Source organism: Apodemus sylvaticus, chromosome 17 (assembly GCF_947179515.1).
Source record: "Apodemus sylvaticus chromosome 17, mApoSyl1.1, whole genome shotgun sequence".
Classification (NCBI taxonomy): domain Eukaryota; kingdom Metazoa; phylum Chordata; class Mammalia; order Rodentia; family Muridae; genus Apodemus; species Apodemus sylvaticus.
The window spans coordinates 62,001,827-62,020,677 of record NC_067488.1 but is presented as its reverse complement, the minus strand read 5'-3'; the positions used below and the strand labels follow the sequence as shown (position 1 = coordinate 62,020,677).

At 43.8% G+C, this 18,851-nt stretch overlaps 1 protein-coding gene across 3 annotated transcripts in view; it reads left to right on the top strand.

Moving 5' to 3' along the window:
* The window catches only part of Gxylt1 (glucoside xylosyltransferase 1), a 35,104-nt gene continuing 16,253 nt past the window's right edge, over positions 1-18,851 (top strand). Inside the window, exons 1-4 of one of the 3 annotated variants that reach the window (XM_052160793.1) lie at positions 1-255; positions 9,268-9,360; positions 14,719-14,890; positions 16,856-16,981. In XM_052160793.1, coding sequence (XP_052016753.1) covers positions 38-255; positions 9,268-9,360; positions 14,719-14,890; positions 16,856-16,981 — 609 coding nt within the window. In that variant the 5' untranslated portion in view covers positions 1-37. Of the gene's footprint in view, positions 256-9,267; positions 9,361-12,690; positions 12,928-14,718; positions 14,891-16,855; positions 16,982-18,851 lie in introns of those variants that run through there. The other 2 variants (XM_052160794.1, XM_052160795.1) reach the window with 2 other exon arrangements.

Here is an 18,851-nt window from a genome sequence, read left to right as displayed (position 1 = left end):
GGCGGCGGCGGCGGCGGTGGCGGCGGCAAGGGCCGGGATGCGGCGCTACTTGCGGGTCGTAGGGCTGTGCCTGGCCTGCGGCTTCTGCTCGCTGTTGTACGCCTTCAGCCAGCTCGCAGTGTCCTTGGAGGAAGGAGCTGCTGGAGGCCGCAGGCCGCAGGCCGCGGTGGTTTCCTGGCTGGCGGACGGCGGACGCGGCACCGGGAGAGGCGCGGGCAGCGCGGGCCCGGGCCCGGGCCCGGGCCAGTCGGGCAGGTACGGGCTGCCTTGCGGGGCGTGGAGGGCAGGGAGGGCCGGACGCGCCGCTCCTACCTCCGAGCGCTGTCTGTTTGGCTTCAGACCCAGTGTTAGACCAGTTAGAAATTGAATCACTTTGCAACTTTCTGAAAGGATCATTGGAAGTAAGTGGTGTCCCACCAAATCCTAATTGCACTGCGACCAGTAGAATTCCCTCCTGTTTCCATGGAGTCGAAGCTGAGGTATTTGAGAATCAGGCTAGCGCCTTGTTGAAACCCTTCCACCCAGGCGCCTAAATGTTCATCCTAAATCTTAGCATTTTATCAGTAGCTGTGGCTAAAGAAATCTAGATACTTCTTTAGCATAAAGCGAGATGTGAATTTGTGTTTTGAAAATACTCGGGATTTTTTCGGAAACGTAAAGGAAGTTCAGAAAACATGAATGATACTCAATACGCTTATATCTATAGGAGTGAGGAATGAAGACATCACTTTTTTTTTTAAAGAAGTGGATATTTATAACACAGCATAATGATTTGGCGGATTTGCATAAGTCACTGCCATGGTTAGAATTATGAAATTTAAATGGAAAACTGGGCAGTTTACAGTCTAAGCGATTCGCATTGCTTGGTGAATACCTGTGTTTGAGCAATTCTGAGACCAGCTAATTGGAGAGTGAAAGACTGAGGATTTGTAAAAAGAGTAGCATCCACTTTGAGCTATTGTCTATGTAGCATCTGACATTTGACGGTCCTTTCCAGAGGGAAGCGGGTGTAAAAGAGAAGTGAACATGGAGAAGCGAGCTATTGGTTTATGGTTTGATTGTAGTCAGAGAAATGTTGTGTTGGGTCAGGGTTATTCTCAGGTTTCCTTGTGTACATCCTACACCCGGAGTAGGATTTGCTGAGGAGGGCGGAAGCAGGAGGATCATGAGTTCATGGCCAACCTGGGCTACACATTTAAAAGACTGGCGGTGGTAATGCACGCCTTCAATTTCAGCACTTGGGAAGCAGAGATAGGCAGATCTCTTGAGTTCGAGTCCAGTCTGGTCCAGGATAGCCTGGGCTCTGCAGAGAAACCCTGAATTACATAACAAGAAGTACTTGCGGGGGAAAAAAATCCAACTCCATAAAGGAAAACATTTATTTATTTATTTATTTACTTATTTATTTTAATTTATTTACATTTCAAGTTTTTTCCCCTTACCCAGTTAGGAAAACATTTTTAAATGGTAAGAACAGTATTTGAGAGAAATCTCTTTTCAACTAGTATATCCTATTTGAAATGATTATTTCAAACTAGGCTTGGTGGCCTACACCTGTATTCTTAGCATTCAGGAGGTAAGGCAGAAGGATGGAAAATTCAGTGCCTGTCTTGTTTTCATTGCGGGTTCCAGGCCAGCCTGGGCTACATAATGAGACCCAGGTTCAGCAGACCAAGGGCTGAGTTTGTATCCCAGCGGTAAAGGACTTGCTTTGTCAGATGCTGAGTTCAACCCCTCCAGAGAGAGTAGTAGTCGGACAAACCTGCCCCCTTTTCTACTTACATTTGCTGGAGCCCTTGATTACATGGTCACTTTTCTGTGTAGTCATTTCTTTAGTACTGTTTACCTACACTGGAATGTAATTGACAAGAGTTGTGCCTAGTTAGTACTAACAACTTGATATTTTGATGACATTCTGAAATGGTTGTCACTTCCCTTCCTCCTTTTCAGACTGGCTAGAACTCCAGTTCATATTTGCTGAGTCCAGTCTCTATTGGTAGGATATTCTGAGAATTTAAAGATGGAAGACTGAGACGGCTTTTGAGTCAACAACTTTACTTAGCTCTGTACAAGGGTGTGTTGACTTCCTCATTAGATATGGAACTTTTGTGAGGACTGAAGTGACATAGTTGCATAGATTGCTTAGTGTTGTACTTGGTAAAGCTAGCTGATAGGTGATTGTTTTAATTTTCAGGTGTAAACATCCACCCCCCCCCCCTTTTACTTTGGGGAAAAATATCTGTTCTTTGGGACCTAGTAAGAAACCTGGTAAACTAGAATGCCAGTAACCTGTGTTTTAACCATGAGCTATTGCTAAGATGCAGAGAGACAGGGAGAACCACTGACAGTTGAGAGAGAGATTTGACCACTATTCCTTAGCACTACTGTTTCCCTTCCTTGGCTCTGATTTTGAAGGAGAACGGAACTGGGGCAGTAAACGCTGGAGGAGGTAGGCATACTGGAGGGAAGGCCCTTACTCCGTGTCATTAAATGAGGCCTGTAACAAGAGTGCCACACCTGTACCCTAGCTTGTTGGAAAATATAGTGGCTTCTATTCACATCTTTGTTGAGTGTTATTTGGGCTACTATAGAAAAATTTCTGACTGTGCAGATTGGAAACAACAGCGATACATTGTTTCTCACACCTGTTTGCAGTGTGCCCACATAGCCAGGCAGGTCTACAGCTGGGTGTTTCTAGTAATCTCATTCTTGGGGCACTGATCCTTATGGTCTAATCACATTCCGAAGGCTCCATCCATCTCTGACACCAGTCATCACATGGAACCTACGAATTTTCTGGTGAGGGAGGCATATACAAAAACAGTCCGAATATTTAGCATAATCCTGACCCATAATATTTAATAAAAGCTAGTAATTAATATTACGAGCTTTTTGAGATACTCAGTTCACTAAACAGTGTACTTTTGGCTTAGAGTCTTAAAGTATTAATATTCATTTTTATTGAAATTCTTTTCCCTGCATAGTTTTTGTTTTGAAAGTGTATCTTGCAGTGGATGATAAAATATTTGTTTTCAGATTGGCTATTTTTTTCCTTATTGTTCTTTTGATTTTTTTAAAAGATTTTATTTATTTTTATATATATGAATACACCATTGCTCTCTTCAGACATACTAGAAGAGGACATCAGATCCCATTACAGATGGTTGTGGGCCACCATGTGGTTGCTGGGAATTGAACTCAGGACCTCTGGAAGAGCAGTTGGTGCTCTTAATGGTTGAGCCATCTCTCCAGCCCCCTTCTTTATTGTTCTTAATCTTTATTATGCATAGAATAGCTTTTTTCCAGAGTTCTTCCTCTTACACATTAAAGAATTTGTATCTGTAATCTAGATTTACTTTTTGTCAGGGGAAGAGAGTGCTTTGTGGTCCCTTCATGAAATGGCCAGGCAGTGTCAGGACTATCTGCTTATGTAACTGCCTTCCCTCACTTTCTGAGTGCCCCCGACATTAGCGATCTCTAGAGCTAGAAATGAAGTGGTCTAGACACAAAGCAGTTTCCAGTGGGTTGTCCAGGCAGATCGTAACTTGGTGGCATTCATCTCTAAGTGCATGTATGAATTGTGCTCTCCTGCGTGGTTGCAGGCGCCAGGCTTGGCTTGTATAAAGCTGAGCCTTGTAGTCTTGAGCTCAGTCCTCCCAGTGGATTTGCCTCAAATCTTCTGCTGTATACAGGTTTTAAAGAAGTCTTGTGGTTATTATGGACATTTGAAACGAAGAACAAACACCTTGTTCAGTTTAATAAAGAAGACTGTTGTATCCTACATGACTTGCTCCTGGAAATCTGAATGGAGCAGTGAGGGAATGAAGAAAGGACAGACAGACGGACAGACACGGTTATAGAAAAGCTGGGGTGGTGTTGGTGGGCACCTACACTCTGGTGTGGTACCTCAGCACAAAGGAAAGAGCTGTTGGTGAGCAGTGTGGAGAATTCACAGGCTATAAACCTCAGGGAGGAGGAAAGTGGGGTTTTAGCACACACTGGTCAGTCTTACTCAGCTACACTGTCAGTAATTGTCCTTGTCTACCCTGTCAGTAATCACTGGGGCCAGAGGAGAGCTTTGTCATCCCCTGAGCCTCATGGGGGAGGGGGAGGGAGGGCTTAAGAGGGAGAGGCTTTTCCAGTCTCCTGGACCTGTGGTTAGGTCCTTGACATGTCAGTGAGACACATTCTCTCAGGACTTCATCTGCTCTTTACACGTTTGCTCAGGGCCTCCTCAGATCCCCACGGAAGACATCTGGTCTTGGATTTCAGTCTGCTGCAAGCCTGTGAGGGGCTACTGAGGAGAGCAGTCTTGTGAAGTGCCTCTGCCGGTGATGTCTCTTTCGTCCTTGGTTGGTTCTCACTCACACTAGCCTTCAACACTCAGATCCGCTTGTTTCAGCCTCCCAAGTAACTGGTGCCAGACGTGTTGTTTCGATTTTAGCCCTGGCTGTCCTGGAACTCAAGGAGATCACCTGCCTCCAACTTTCTATCCAACACACCGACTCTCCAAAGAACCCTTAAGTTTCCACTTCACTTTCTCTTTTTCTGGATTTATATTTATTTAGCTGTGTGTGTGTGTGTGTGTGTGTGTGTGTGTGTGTGTGTAAGTGAATGTGTATGTGTATGTGTAGGTCAGAAGAGGATGTCAGATCCCTTGGAGCTGGAGTTTGACAGTTTGAGCTGCGTGAGGTGTGTGCATGCTGGGAATCAAACTGGTCCTCTGAAAGAGCAGCAAATGCCTTTAACTGGTAAATCATCTTTACATCTCCTCTGTTTTTGTTTTGTTTTTCATAATGGTAGGTGGTGTGTATATTCTTTCTAAGTGTGTTCTTACATATCCAATAAATCTCTCCTGTGTATGTAGTATATGCGTGTGTATATGTTCGTGTATATACTTGTATGCACATGTGCTGTGTGTGTATATGTGTGTGTGTCTTACATATATATGTATGTATACATGTATGTGTATGAATGTGTATGTATATGTGGACCAGAGGTTGCCATTTGATATCTTCTCTCAATCACCATTTTTCTGAAGACAGGTTCTCACTGATCGTGGAGCTGGCCTGGCTGGACCTTCCTGCAGGTGGAGACAGACCTGCAGCGCTGGGCCCCAGGGTGCTGCCATGTTTGGCTTTTTACCTGTGTGCCGAGGATCCCAACCAGTCTCCTGCTCATTTCTCACTTTACTGAATGAAGTCTCCTCAACTCCCAATAGCAAATTTTAAATCTTGTCTATGTTGTGTGTGTTTTCCAACCTGGCGTTAAAACCCAGACTCACCCTAAAACTGTCATGTTTTATACGTCTGTATGAGCTCTTACTGGAGTCTACTGAGTGCCCACAGAGAGTCCTGCATCTCTCAGTTTCTTAGCCCTGCAGCCCTGGGTCCTGCAAGTCTGTTGTAGTCGTAGATTTGCTAATCCTGAACATTTCCTGTTATGAATCATTCAGGAGTAGATTTTGAGCTTGGCCTCTTTCGTTTAGCTTGTCTTTTAGGGCTCATCCATAGCATGGATTACTACACTTGGCAATATTTCAATGAGCAGACCGAACACATTCATTTATCAGCCGACAGGCCTCTGGGTGGTTTCCTGCTCCTTGACTCTTAGGAATAGTGGTGCTGTGAACCGTCCTTTGCCTTTGCTTCTCTGGTTGTTCTGGGGCAGGGTCTCCTGTAGCTAAGGCTAGCCTCACACTCACTCTCTGGCCTGAGGTGATCTCCTCCTCCCTGTCACTCAACACTACCTGGCTGTAGAGATCTTTCCTATAAACATAGCTAATCTTAGTATTCTCGTGTGTTTAGGAGTGGACGTTATGGGCTTGTGCGGCTTAAACTAGTAACTTTTTCTTTAAGCGTAGTTTGTGTGTGCATGTGTGTGCTCTAGTGACTGGAGGCTGGAGGACAGCCTGCCACAGTCTGCTCTTTCCTTTCACCAGGGGGTTCCATAGACTGCTCTCAGATCGGCACAATGAGCTTCAAGCTGCTTTACCTGCAGAGCCGTTTTGCTAGTCCCTACATTAATGCCTTAAAAGAGAATTATGGCTTATTTTACTCTTCTTGCTTTTGTAACAATTCCAAGCTTTTCAGTAGTTTATAAAGTAACAGTAAACCATAGCAATTTCTTAAGCGTTACAAGACTCTGGCTATGTCTCTGCATTGAACATCTCTTCCTGAAACCCAGGCTAAAGAAGCTCTCCTTACAGTGAATGTTCTCAGTCTTGTACAGAGGTTGAATGAGAGGGTAGGGATGGGAGTCAGCTGTAGAGCACTTGCGTACCGTGCTCAAGGCCAAAGTCAGGGAATAATGCAATACAGGCTCCCTTTAGAGGGAGGAGGGTCAGTGGAAGTGAGTGGCATCACACCATCCACAAAGTCAGGGTGTGCGACGAATGCCGATGAGCATTAACAGTGTGCTAGAAGCGTCTGGTTAAGGAGGGAGCAGGGCTGGATGACAAAGTGGTCTTGAATCCAGTGCAGGTGGATGCTGCGGTGCTGCACTCCTCCGAGGACCCAGCTACAGCCAGACTAACTACAGTTAGTCCCTAGAGTCAGCACACTCATGTCACTGCTTTGTTCTCATCCAAGCCTTGGATTTAGCGAGCTGTCACTAGGAGGTGGTGTCACACAGGACAGCGGAGGGGTTGAGGATGTAGGAAAGAAGGTAAGCACTGTACTAAAGACGGAGGGAAATGAGTCTGAGGGAGCCTGTGTGACCTAAGTGATTACCTGACAGGAGGAGGAGGAGGGTGGACCACATTGTAGGGGGTCAGTTTCAGAAGATGACAAGGTCCAGCCAGGATTTCCTCCGTAGCTTAGAGGAGTAGGGGTACAAGCCAGTGCTGTTGGAGACTTGTGGAACCCGACCGTTGGGTGGGTATCCCACATTGCAATATCAAAGATGATATTTTCTAGTTCCTCACTGGACACTGTGATCTGGGCCTTTTACTCACTGGAGTTTGCCAATGTTTTTGATCATTGAGTTGATAATGTATTGAATAAACAGGAAGAGAAAGCAGAACTTGGTGTTGACAGGAGGAAGTTGGCCCAGAAGCTGACTGGGCGAGTACCCAGTAGGTCAGCTTGTCACAGAACTGGCTGCCTTCTGCTTCAACTGCTGTCTTCTTGTGCCGGTTCATGTTATTTCTCCTTAGGTGTCTTAAAGTGTGTATCCTTGGGCTCAAAGGTCCAAGAAACAGGACTTCAAAGTTGCCATGCTTTAAAAATAAGGGCAGTGCATTTGTTAAAACAGTGAGAATGCACCTAGATTTGGATGAGGCAAGAAGTAGTCCACCTGCCTCTTGGTGGAAGTGCCATAGAATCTATAGACATCCTTAACTTTCTCAACTTTGACACCAGCAAAATCCAGGGACCTTTGTGTATTTCAAAGTTTTTTAAGATTAAACTCTTTAGGCTTTTGAAGGGATGAATGGGCACAACAGTTAATACACCTCTGCATAGTCGACAGCCAGTGGCAGTACTTTGGATGAAAAATTCTGTGGGCCTATGAGGGAAAGTTCTTGACTCAGCCTCTGGAGTTACAGAATTACAGGCTTGGGTGTCTGCTTCTGAGTCCCATATGAACTATTGCTTGATACACTTGCTACACTGTTTCTCATTCAGGGTTGACCTTGGTTAGGTTTTCAGTTATTCTGTTGATGCTTGATTAATGAGGTAGAGGATAGGACCCTGTATCTGTATGTCGAATAAGTGACCATAGGACCAGACAGATTTAGGAAACAATCCACAAATAACTTGTTGTATAAAACAGCAAGTGAGAGCTGCAACAGGAAATGGTATTGTTACACCCAAGTTTACAAATTTTTCTACTGAAAATTTGAGATTTCTATTTTCATTTCTGTTGTTACCCTGTTGTGCAGTTTGACAGGAGAAATGGAATAATCTGGTTAGTTCCAGTCCCCTACTCCCACCTCTTCTACCTCCACCCTCATCCCTGGTCAAGAACAAAGGTACATGCTAGGTTTTGATTGTAAATAAACTGTTAAAATAACACTGATAAAGTCATTATCTGAAAAGTTTGTGAGGCTTATTAAATGGATCTTCAGGCACTTGAATTTGACAATTTGAAATATATGTTATTAGTTATTAGGGGACCACTGAGTTTGGCTGCCTGTAAGAAATGCAGTTTCTAATCAAGAGACAAGCATTATTATTAGGTATACATTTACTTTCCTGACTAACTTCTTTTTGGAATTAAGATATATAACTTTGCGGGCTTTGATGTATCTGTCAGGAAAACCTTGTGTAGCAGTGTAACTTCCTAGTGATTTACATTCCCGTGCTGTGGTTGTTTATGCAGCAGGTTCAGAGTTTCCTAGGCAGTATTTAAAAAATCACCAGTCAGACTCTGGTCCAGAGTCTTATTTCGTCACTAGTCTGGCGTGTGTCTGTCCTAGAGATGCTAATATGACATCAGGCTGAGGGCTCTTGACTTAGATCGTAGATCTTGGAAGTTTGTGGGACATCAGGCCAAAGAGTTTTACAAGACTGATATTTTACAGATCTTTTGATATTAGAGTAGTGACTTCTAATTGAGTCCACGGAGAAGACAAAGTTCCACACTGCTAAGTTGACATGTCCTAGGTCATGACTTCCCTGACTGTCATTAAGGGTGGTCAGTGTCAGACGGCTGCAGTGGGAGGAAGTAGCAGGGAAAACCATTTTTGCTGCATGAGCCACTTTTTCTCTGGCCTTAAGAGAAAGCTGCAGTATCCTCATCGCAGCACTTGCAGTACAATGAAGCAGGGACGTCGGAGTGACGGGCTGTCTGCACGGTGTCTTGTTTCCAGTTTGAAACACCATAGGAGTAGTCTCAGTCAATTAATTTGAATATGTTTAATGATTCTTTTCTCCCATTATATGTGCATTTGTGACATTTTATTTTTGTTGTAAACAGAAGATGTTGGCAAAATGAATTTTCTAAGATAGTATGCTTAGTCTAAGAAGAAAAAGATCAGATATATCAGTGTCTTTATCAGAGGGGAGGAGATCTTAATGTTTCCAGAGAGTTCCTGACCAGAAAACATTTCCACTCATAAGATATTCTCACCTAGTGGTTTTATTTAAAATATTGTGCCCTAAAAAGACATTGGTTTTCCAGAAAGTTTCAATTTTTCTATAGTAATTGGATTTTCAATTTTTTTGCCGTGAAACTGAACATAAAGTTATTGTGTTATTCAGTAAATTCCTTGGTAGTTCCTAATCTAAATGCTCACCCAGGACTGTTGTTTCTTCTCACTGTCAGGTGTAAAGAGTTCTCTCTGTGTTTCTGGAATCCCTATTGGATGCTGCCCTCTGATGTTTGTGGAATGAACTGCTTTTGGGAAGCGGCTTTTAGGTAGGCCCTTAATATTTAATTAGTAGCTCAGAGTAGATAAGATTAGATAGTAGCTGATCAAACCTTTCACTGTATAAAACAATCTTTCTTTTCCTGTATTTTAGCATCATATAACTAAATTTATTTTCTGGTTGGGTTTTCTCTTCCTTTATTTCATCTTTTAGTTATTATTGATTTTAATATTATGTGTAAATGCTCTATTTTTTCCAAATGTTATTAAGATACACTATAAATTTTAGAGGAATTTATGATTGAGCTTTACTGATAAATTGATCCGTAGGTATGTTCTAGTTTGATAAAATATTCTGACTAAATGCAGCTTGGGAGGAAAGGGTTTATTTGGTTTATACTTCCAGGTCACACAGTCCATTCCTGAAGGACATCGGGAGGAACTCAAGGCAGGAACCTTGAGGAGTGCTGCTCGCTGGTTTCTTTGCATGCTAGCTCAGCTCCCCTTAGAGAGCCAAGGCCTTCCGACTTCTGGACGGCCCCTCCCACCCTGGGCTGGGCCCTCCCACACTGGTCATCAAGACTGTCTCACAGACATGCCCACATGCCTTTCTGATCTAGGCAGTTCTGTTGTCAGATGACTCTTCAGCTGTATCAAGTTGACAATTTATGTAGACAAGATGATAAAAGGCTTCCACTAGACATTACAACTAGTGTGTGAGAGAGAGAGAGAGAGAAAGAGAGAGAGAGAGAGAGAGACAGACAGACAGACAGACAGACAGACAGACAGACAGACAGATTTCTCTGTGTCGTCCCAGGCTGATATTTGACTTGTTGATGCAAGTAATCATGTTTCCGTCTTCCAAGTAGCTGAAGTAGGTGTGTACCACTACATTAGGCTCTTTTTGTTTGTTTATATTTATGAGACAGGGTTTTTTTTTTTTTCTGTGTAGCTGTGGATGTCCTAGAACGAACTCTGTAGACCAGCCCGGACTCAACCAGATCTGCCTGCCTCTGCCTCCTGAGTGCTGGGATTAAAGGTCCCACTACCACCTTATGACTTCTAAATAAGAGATTTTAAGTCATTCTCCTCTTTTACATTTTATGCTTGTAATATTGTGTCTGTTTATACCACATATGTACAAAAATGTAAATCAGTTTGTGGTGTGCCACTGTTCCGAAAAATACCTTAAATGTTTGTGTGTGTGTGTGTGTGTGTGTGTTTAACTGGTGCTCACAGAGGCTTTAGAAGTGGAGTTACGGGTAGTTTTGAGCTATCTAATAGGGGCGATGAGAACAGAACTCTGCTCATCTGGAAGAGTGAGCAAGTGCCCCTCAGTGCGGAGCCATCTCTCCAGCTCTTCAGCTCACTTGCTTTTGTAGAACTGAACCTCCCTCACATCCAGTGACCCTGTAGCAAACACAGTGTGAAGACAGATGCCATGTGCTTCTCCCTGTGCTTTAATTGTGTACCTGTGGGATGTGTGTGTTATGTGATTCTGCATGCAGGCGCATCTACTGTGCTGTGGTGTAGAGGTCAGAGGTTGTCTCGGCTGGTGCTTGTCACCTCCTACCTTGTTCACTGCTTCCACAGGAGAAGAATAAGGTTCTCTCCTTCCACTGTGGGGGTTCCAGGGATGGAAGTCGGGTTGTCAGGTTTGCCTTCAAACATTTTTACCCACTGAGCCATTCCGCTGGCCCTCATCATTTGTGACGTGGTACTTATTTTGTGTTGCAGAATTCCCCTTAGTTTGGGTTTGCCTGAGTCCTCATGAGTAGATGGTATTGCTGCATGCTGACACTAGGAGTCAGCCAGCGTCCGCCATAAGCTTACTGCTGAGGTGTCTCGTTAGCAGAGGCCACACATCCATCTCACAAGCTGAACATTGATGGTTAAGTTGTATCACATGGTTACGAACTCTGTCTGCTCTGTAACTGTCTCTCTTGTCTGTTTTGAAGTATGTGGGTAATACATTCTCTTCCTTTATTTTATTTTTTGTGATGATTCTCTCATGTTGTATTTGTTAGTTGCAGATTTTGAAGAGTTTCCCTTTACTTAGTGCGCTCATGTTTTTAACTCTGTTCCGCTATCCACAAGTGTCATACTTCTTGGGTTTTGTTGGTGGCATTGGATACTGAACCAGAGCAAGCTGGGCATGAGCTTATGACTGAGGTGCATCCCAGCGCTTCCTTTCTTGTGTGTGCCCTGGGTTCCTCCGGTACTGGAGGTCATTGGGAATGAGAGAATTTACATGCGTGCACCCGCCTGTCACACACTGCTCGGGTAAGAAAAGACACGGCTGCTTGCATTGTTTAGGCCCTTAGAGGGGCTTTGGCCCTGAGTTAGGGGTGGGAAGGAACCGCCTAAGTGAGTTCACTCCTCACACCTTCAGAGGCTCTTCTGTCTTAGTGTCATTTCCTCTTGCTATGATACCCTACACAAACAATAGAGAGGAGGCTTCCAGATTCCAGGCTACAGTCCGTCCCTGTGGGAAGTCAGGATGACCTAAAGCTGTTACACCTACACTCAGGAACAGAGGGCAATGAATTAATTTGTGTGTACTAGTGGTGGGCTTGATTTTACTTCGTTACTGAGCCCAGGACTCTGTGAATTGCTGATACCAATATTTAGGGTGAGTCTTCTTCTCAGATCAATAAATGCAGTTAAGAAAGTATCTTACAGGGTGTGCCCACAGGCCAACCTAACCTAGACAGTTTTTCCTCCTTGAGACTGCCTGCCTTCCCTATTCATTGCAATCAAAACAAACCATTACTACTTCCAGTGAGTAGCTTAGGACACAGTGAGTTGGAGAGCTTCCTAGAGGTACTTGAGGGATGCCTGGGTAGGAAGCCTGCCAAGGGAGCTGGATCTGTTGTCTGCAGCAAAATTTAACACCTTTGTAGTTCAGGGCTCCTCTCTGGGTGACCAGGCTGCTGCCTCTCTTTGTGAGTGGTCTGCAGGACCCTGCTGGGCTCCAGGACTGTGTATATAGCTCCCACTTCCCGCTGTGCTGTGAGCTGTCCTTGTACCCACAGGCAGCCAGCACTGTGCTGTGCTGTGCTGGGCTGTGTCTCCCGCTTACAGTATGCTTTACTGGATTATGAGAGCCCGCTGGTGTTCTTTGAATTTATCTAGAGATTTCCTCTTGTTATATGGAAATAGATTTTATTTTAAAGTTCTTTTTTGGGTAGCATTTATCTCTGCAGGGATTTGAATTAAGATAAAACACATTTTAAGAGCATGATGAAGATCCTACCATTCATTTGGGCCAGAATTACCAGAATGACTGCTTCCCTCTGAATGCTTAGAAAACTTTAGCTATGAATTCCTGCAGTGTAGAAGCTTACAGCAGATTTCTTTTAATTCTTCTACAGTTGTTTCTCTTCTTGGTGCTGAGGGGTAGAGACTTCAGTCCATGTTTCATCTTGTCTGCTTGCATGCTGGAGTCTGCATGATGCTGCCAGAGTGTATGACACCCACAGCTGAGTCATCCTTAGTAACATGTTGTCTTTGAGACAGGGTTTTGTGGCTCACAGATCTCAGATCTCAGACTTGCATCTACCTGAGAGTGACCCTGGCCTCCTGGCCATCTGCTCTACCTACCGAGTCCAGACATTGTAAGTGTGGCTGCTCCTGGAGGCTGCTTTTGGGTAGATTTCTCTTTCTGTTCATGAGGAACATTATCTTTTCTCCTAAGGTGTGTGTGTGTGTGTGTATACACATACACATACATATACATATATGTACATACATACATAGAAATGCTATATACATACACACATACATATATATATGTATGTGCATATATATATGTATGTGTATATGTGTATAGCATTTCTTGACACTCTCAGGTTTCTGTGCAGAGTGACATGTGACTGTTAGGGGTCAGTTAATAGCTGCTCCTGACTCCTGGCTTTGGGATGTACTCTACATGTAGACCAGTTACACAACTGAACATATTGGAGATTCTGATTTTGCTTTTCCTGAGACAGTCTTGTCCTGGAGCCGAAACTGGATCCTCTTTCCTTTGCTTTCCAAGTGCTGAAACTATAGGCTTACAGCACCTTGCCTGAGGTGATGGTTTAATTTTTCTTTTATTTAGATTTAGTTTATGTGTTTGAGTGTTTTGCCTGCATATATGTCTGTACACCAGATGTGTGGTGTGGTACTCAAAGAAATCAGAACAGGGTATCAGATCCTGGACATTGGAGTTACAGATGGTTGTGAGCCACCTTGTGGACAGTGACAGTGGAGACCATGTAGGAAAACAGAAACCTTGGATGGTCTGTTAAACAATACTAATAGGGAAACTCTTATCTTGGTTGGTGACATAAGCCTCTCCTCCTAAGTACCTGAGAGGGCAAGGAAGGGAGATTGGCAGCTCCAGCCTCCACCACTCTGCAAGGGCAACAGGTGTGCTCAGCCACGGAGCCATCTTCCCAGCTGCAGGTTGATGTTTTAGTGAAGACTTAAAAAAAGCAACAACAACAACAAAACACTGTGAGAAGTAGTTAACAGGAAGATGATGGAGAATTCAGTAGAATTATGTACCTTGATGGCCTTCTCTGTGACTATGGCTTCTACTGTTCTGAGATGAACTAATTCATGTGTCCTTGTCACAGCATAAGTGGCACCCATGTGGTTTCCATATTAGAAATGAAGGACTTAGCAGATATGAGGGCTTGGTATTAAAGGGACAACGGGGAGAAGGCACCACTTCTGTCCAGGGCCTTTACTAGAGCAGTGTGCGGAGCCCGCACCAGAGGAAGGGAAGGGAAGGGCCCCAGCCTGAACCCACTGCTCTGTTAGACTAAAGTTCCTGCCTAGTCAAGAAGGGGGACTGAGGAGACCCTTCCTTCCCAAAAGACATTGATGTGTAAGGTCCTTTCAGAACTGTTGGCACATCTTGGTGAGTATTTGGCGAATGCAGATGAATGTGTGCAAGTGAACAAAGTTACATGAGCATGTTTCTTGTAATCGGCATGGCTTAACATGAAATATTGAAATATTTATGGATGGAGTTGTAGACTACTTGATTTATAGTGGTCCGATTGCAAGTTGAAGAAGGCATGTGGAGGGGTTTTAAATGGAATCAGAAGTTTTAATTAAAAAAACAACAACAGAAAAACCCCAACAGAGTTTAGGTGTCTGAACGGCGGGCCTCCTGTCTTGACACTAGTGCAGCGATGAAGGGAGCGATGGTCTCAGGAGGGTGGTCTCGAGGAGGGCTCGCTGTGGAGGACGTGTAGACGTGCCTGACAGGGTGACTGGGCTAGCTGTAATATCTTGTAGCTTGAAATTTCTCTTGCATTTTAAAAAGTTGTAAGCTTCTGACTTTAAACACAGTAAAATGCCGTTTAGTAGTGAGTACATGCTGAGCTGTTGGAAATGCTTCTCTGTGTTGCTAGGTATAATCTGAAAACGAGGCCCAGTGAGGACATGCACCTTGCCGTTGTCGCCTGTGGCGAGAGGCTGGAGGAAACTGTGACTATGTTGAAGTCAGCTCTGATTTTCAGCATCAAGCCACTGCACGTCCACATTTTTGCTGAAGACCAACTGCACAACAGCTTTAGAAACAGAGTAAGTACCTGGCACTCAGTGAGCACGGCAGAGCTGACTGACCCGGAGTCTGCTCGGCTCCAGCTGTCCTTCGGCAGTGTTCTCACTTAGTCCTTTCTAGGAGCCCAGGGACAGTGGACAGGAAGACTGGGTGGTGAACCAGAATGGGCCGCCTCAGTCCTGCCAAGAATGAAGAGTTTATTTAGTTCCTCCGTCCAAGGTGTCTGGACTGAGAAGAGAGGTGGAAGCAGCAGAGAGCTCTGTGCAGAGTGGCTCCTGTGGTTGTGGTTGGAGCCAGGCCATGCTCAGGAGAGGACTCATGGTTCAAGGCAGCAGCCATTCAAGCGCCAATCATCGCAGCCATGTTGTATCCAATGCAGGAGAAGAAAGAGCGGAGGTTTCTTGAGTGCTGGCATTGCACAGGTCTGAGTTCCAGGCCCAGCTTTATACTGTATTTCTTTTTTTATACTGTATTTTTAAGTGAAATGTTTGGCTTTGATTTTGATGAAAGAATATCAGATAGTTGTGGACCAAATTGCAAAATATTCCAGTATTAAATGAAAAATGTCAAAGATTTCATTTTGAAGTTAGTATTACAAAGATCTTTAAACAATTTGTAAATTGAAAGGGAAAATGAAATTGCTATTCTTTAAAATAATTAGCAGGGACGCTAAGCAGGGTGTCACAACAAAAGCATTCTTGAGCCATGTGGGAAAGTGCGCCTGCTGAACAGTGTTCACTGAAGGTGAGCAGTTTCTGACCACAGCCTTAACCGAAGAGACACTTAATTAGCCTGCTGTCGGCTATCCCCACCTCCCCTGGGCATTCTGTGGGCTCTTTGGTTATTTGACCCAGAAATTCTAAAGCTAGCGCGTGCTATTGGCAAGTGATCCTCATTCCATTTCATCACAGGCTGAGTCAGGAGCCTCAGGTCGAGGCTTGCCTCTGGAGGGGCCATTCCTCAGTTTGCACAGCTGCAGTAACATAAACCCTTTGGGAAGCAACAATGATAAATTATGTTTAACTGAGTCTGGACCGAGGCAGGGTTTTGAGTGAGTTTGGAACACTAAAGAGCAGTATTCACTATAGATTTTCTTTTAAATTGGGTCCTTAATGGCTTTTAAAAATTGGCACTGGATATGTATTTATAAGAATAGTGTATGCCGGGCGGTGGTGGCGCACGCCTGTAATCCCAGCACTCTGGGAGGCAGGCAGAGGCAGGCGGATTTCTGAGTTCGAGGTCAGCCTGGTCTACAGAGTGAGCTTAAGGTCAGCCAGGGCAATACAGAGAAACCCTGTCTCGAAAAATCCAAAATCCAAAAACCCAAAATAAATAAATAAATAATGTATCAGGAATGCCAGTATAGTGGACTAGTGGACTCAGCTAGTGTTGTATTACTCTGACAGTTAATATAAATATTTTATCATATATACTATGGCAATAAGTTAATTTTCCTGAATTTAATTTGCTTAGAATTGAGAAAATTCATATGGGTGAAATTAAGGGAGGTCAAATTTGGGTTGTTGGGCTTAGTAAGAAGCACCTGTATGCCCTCAGCCTTCTCTCTTTTGAGATAAGATTTCTGGGATAGCCTGGACCTCACTGCTTTGGACAGGCCGACTACTGCAAAGGCGTAGTTGTTTCCTTATCTCCTCCTGAGGGCTGTCCTGGGGGTCTGAACTCAGATTCTCATTCTTCGTTCTCTAGACTGACCAATTTCATTGGTCTGAACACTGACTTAAAAAGTCCACGGTGCCTTAGATCTTGATGGAAAAGTGTTTGTCGTATGTCATTGTGATTCTTAGATTTGAAATGAAAATGAAGGAAGTGATGGAAAATAATCTTTCAACTGTATAACATAAATGTGGTTTTAAGTTTTAGTTATTTTTGTAGCTATTGGTTTATGATGTTACAGAGAAGGTTCAAAGTAAAACAAATCTAACTTGGCTTATGTTTTTAACGTTAATTCCTTCCTATGATTTTAGCTGGACAGCTGGTCCTTTCTACAGAGATTTAACTACAGCCTGTACCCTATCACCTTCCCAAGCGACAGTGCCGTGGAGTGGAAGAAGCTCTTTAAGCCCTGTGCTTCCCAGAGGCTGTTCTTGCCAGTGAGTCGCTCTCCTCCCCAGTGTTTCGTTTCTTTCTCTTTTTTAAATTTGAAACTTAATTTTACACAGAACATGTGTTCCTTAGGATTTCTATTGCTGTAAAGAGACACCATTAGCATAGCAAATCTTAGAGTGGTAAACATGTAATTGGGGCTGGCTTATAGGGTTAGAGCTAAGTGCATTCTCAGCAGGGTGGGAAGCTTGGTGGCACACAGGCAGACTTGGTGCTGGAGAGCAGATGAGAATTCTGCATCTAGATTCACTGGCAGCAGGAGGAAAAAGCCCCTGGACTAGCCTTGAACTTTGGAAACCTTACAGCTATCTCCACTGACACACCTATTCCAACAAGGCCACACCTCCTAAGAGTGTCACTCCCTGGTAACCAAGCATTCAAATCTATAAGCCTATGGGAGCTACACCTATTTAAACCACCACAGAAGAGTTTATGAATAATTACATATAAGCCTCATTAAGTAAACAGACAATGTCAGACATGAGAAAAAATTTCCATAGCACAAGTCAGAGTGAAAACTGAGCCTGGGCTTTGGATTGGTACCATGGTGGAGCTGACCCTGAACAGTTTCTGTGAGTTGCTTTACCTGAGGAAACGAATAGTGGTCAGGTCTCAGGTCTGCAGGCCGTTGGCTGCACACACAGCCAGGGAAGTCAGACTGCTGCATCCCTGACAACATTGCTGTTGAAGTCACTTTCCCTTTCCTAAGTGATGCCTGAATCTTCTCTGCAGCTGCAGGGCAGGAGAGAGCAGAGAGGAGCCATGTGCTTATGAGAGCTCTTTGGTGATGATTTTGGGTAACAACCCCCAGTTTAGATACCATAAGTTTGACTAGAGTGGACTTAAAATTTAAAATCCACAGTTGTTTTTCTAAGCCTCGATGCTCATTCTTGTGGTTTATTCATTCTAATGCCATGTTAGCTTATGGCTAGGCAAACACTCAAGGTTGGCATGCGTGTGCTGGGTGTGGCGGGGTCAGCCTTCCATCCCAGCACAGGCAGGCAGGGTCTGCATAGAAAGATACAGGGCAGCCAGAGCTAAGAATATACCTCAAGCCTTTAGTTATCTTTATATGTCACTGTTACTTTATCTTTTTAACAAGGTTTAAGTAAATTGATACTTTTCTCCCCTAATGATAAATTCTTGCTAAGCTTGCCTTTCTTTGATGTAAAAGAAAGCACTGATGTGCCTTGTACCCAAGGAACCCTGGGAGTGTCTACGCACTTCTGTATGTTGGTGTTGAACTTGGAACATAAAATACATACATTAATCAAATCAAAGCATAACTTCTTTAGTCGCACTGGGGAACAACCCGTCTGCCACTGAGCTGACCTTGTAGCCTTCCTGTTACTTTTGAGACAGTTTCCCCAAATTGCCCTAGCTGAATTCAATATTCTTTTACATCAGCCTCCTAAATAATTAGAGTTATAGGGCCCATACCAACAGGCCTGGATTTAAGTGTGAAACTATAAACAGTTGTCTTCTTAGTCTTCTAAGAATGTTAATCTATGGTGTGTTATGGCATAGAAGCAGAATATTGATAGAAAAACAAATCTTGGGCTAGGCGTAATTTTAATACTCAGTTCTGTGATCAGGTCGTCCTTGGGAGGCCAAGGAAGCCTGAGCTATCTATTGAAACACCAGGTGTGTTAGTCTGAATTCTCTAGAGGAACAGAATAGATAGCATGAATCTATGTATATTAAAAGGGTATTTATTAGAATGGCTGTAAGCCATTCTAACAGTGGCTGTCTTTTGATAGAAAGGCCAAGAATCTAGTAGTTGTTCAGTTAAGAAGGCTGAATGTTTCAGCTGGTCTTCAGTTTGCATTAGAATCCCAAAGAAGTAGTTTTTATTCC